Source organism: Homalodisca vitripennis, chromosome 2, assembly GCF_021130785.1.
Source record: "Homalodisca vitripennis isolate AUS2020 chromosome 2, UT_GWSS_2.1, whole genome shotgun sequence".
Lineage (NCBI taxonomy): Eukaryota > Metazoa > Arthropoda > Insecta > Hemiptera > Cicadellidae > Homalodisca > Homalodisca vitripennis.
Genome location: NC_060208.1, coordinates 95,588,310 through 95,590,260, shown reverse-complemented (window position 1 = coordinate 95,590,260; position 1,951 = coordinate 95,588,310). Strand labels below are relative to the sequence as shown.

Sequence of the window (1,951 nt, the reverse complement as noted above, 5' to 3'; positions counted from 1 at the left end):
AGAGGTGTGAATGACATGTTCCACTACGGAGTCGACAAAGAAATAGTGATAGACGAGGGGTCGTATGAAATTAAAAACATAGAAGAATATATCAAGTCGCACATTGACGGAAGTCTGACGTTCAGTCTTAAGGCAAACAATAGCACGCTAAGGTCCGAAGTATCGTGCAGTGAAGCGATACATTTTGAAAAGCCGAATTCGGTAGCCTTCGTACTGGGTTTCACCGCTAAGGAACTGGAGCCTCATAAGACCCACATGTCCGACCTCCCCGTCAGTACTATGGTGGTAAACACGATACGTGTCGAGTGCAACATTGCACGCGGTTCCTTTCAAAACGGTATGGAAGGACACGTGTTGCACCGAAGTGGCTTCCGGGTATAAAATAGTTGAGAAACCGAGCACTGTCATCTATTTACCGGTGTACGTCCGCAGGGTGAACAATATAGAGGTCTCTCTCAGAGACCAAAACGGCGATTTAATCAACTTTAGAAACGAACCCGTCTCGTTACGCTTGCACATTAGGAAGCGGCAATGGGTCTAGTAATTAGAGAAGTGTCTGCTCAGGCATTGGCCAGTAAACACCGGAAGACGGTAGTGTTAACATCGCGAAACATTCGGTTTCTAGCGTCACTGGGGTTCAAATATGGCGCAACAACTCTGAAAAACAACGACGAAATCAGAATTCCGATAAGTCAACAGGATATAATTACGGCGCCGTTCGAAAGCAGTATACACATCACTAGTAAAGTGAGTGCCAAGAAAGCTGACGGGAGTGAGGCCAGTATCTCACTAATAAACAATGCCATCGCATTTTTATTCGACGATGTAAGGTACGAGATAGGCGGAATAGAGGTTGACAGGACGAAAAATGTAGGTATAACGAGTACTATAAAAGGACTACTCTCCATTAGGGATAAAGAACAAAAGTGTCTCGTAAACGCGTGCTGGCTCGGTCCCAATAAGACCAGTGAGGCCGGTGATTTTACATATTCAGTGCCTCTGAAACTTTTGATAGGTTTTGCCGAGGATTACAAGAGAATTGTTGCGAATGTTAAGCAAGAGCTAGTTCTCTTGCGGTCGGCTATGGATATTAACGCAGTTATCTCACCGGACGCGTCAAACCTCGACTTTCAGATTACATCGCTCGAGTGGCGTGTACCACATGTTACAGTGTCAGATTAAAATTATTGCGCGTGATTGAGAAAGTTACTTTGATTCACCTACTGTTTCGGTCCTGGGAACTTCACGAATATCCTTCACTACCGCAAACAACTCGACAGAGCGGGACAATAAAAACAAGTTCGCAAATTGAAAAACCTCGGTACGTGGTGCTGGCCTTTCAGACCGGTAGAAAGAACGACCTAAGAAAGGACGCCTCTACTTTTGACCGTTGTGCCCTGACGAATGTTAAACTTTATCTGAATTCACAGTACTACCCTTACGACAATGTCCACGGCGATCTCTGTATATTTTACGACATGTACACACGATTCCAAAGTTCGTACTATCAAAAACCAGGGTCTCCGCTGGTTGAGTTTAAAACATTCATGTCTCATGTGCCTCTGTACGTGATTGATTGTTCCAAGCAAAACGATTCGATCAAGTCGGGACCTGTAGATGTTAGATGGGAATTTGAAGCTAAGGAGAATTTTACGGCAAACACAGCTGCATACTGTCTCCTACTGCATGACTCCCACATGCGTACACAGTGCTCACTGGTTTGGTACAACGTATAATGTAGGAGCGGTGGTGGTGGGGTGAACTCTTATAAATAGCTACATTTTGTACGTGTGTTTCATTCTGTGTCATGGAGAAGCTAAACAGTTTTCTAAACGAGCCTGACTCGGTCGAGGCGACTCGGTACCTAACATTAAAGACCGAAATACTCTACAAGGTCGAGGGTATGCGAAGACTCTTTGCTCGCTTTAGACCTACAGTTAGAGTACCCAGT

The 1,951-nt window shown here is 44.8% G+C and overlaps 1 protein-coding gene across 1 annotated transcript; it reads left to right on the top strand.

The window, feature by feature from the left end:
* Window positions 1-531: 531 nt before the first annotated feature.
* LOC124355728 lies at window positions 532-1,182 on the top strand. Its single transcript, XM_046806887.1, has one exon. The coding sequence runs from the start codon at window positions 532-534 to the stop codon at window positions 1,180-1,182; it is 651 nt and encodes a 216-aa protein (XP_046662843.1).
* Window positions 1,183-1,951: the final 769 nt, after the last annotated feature.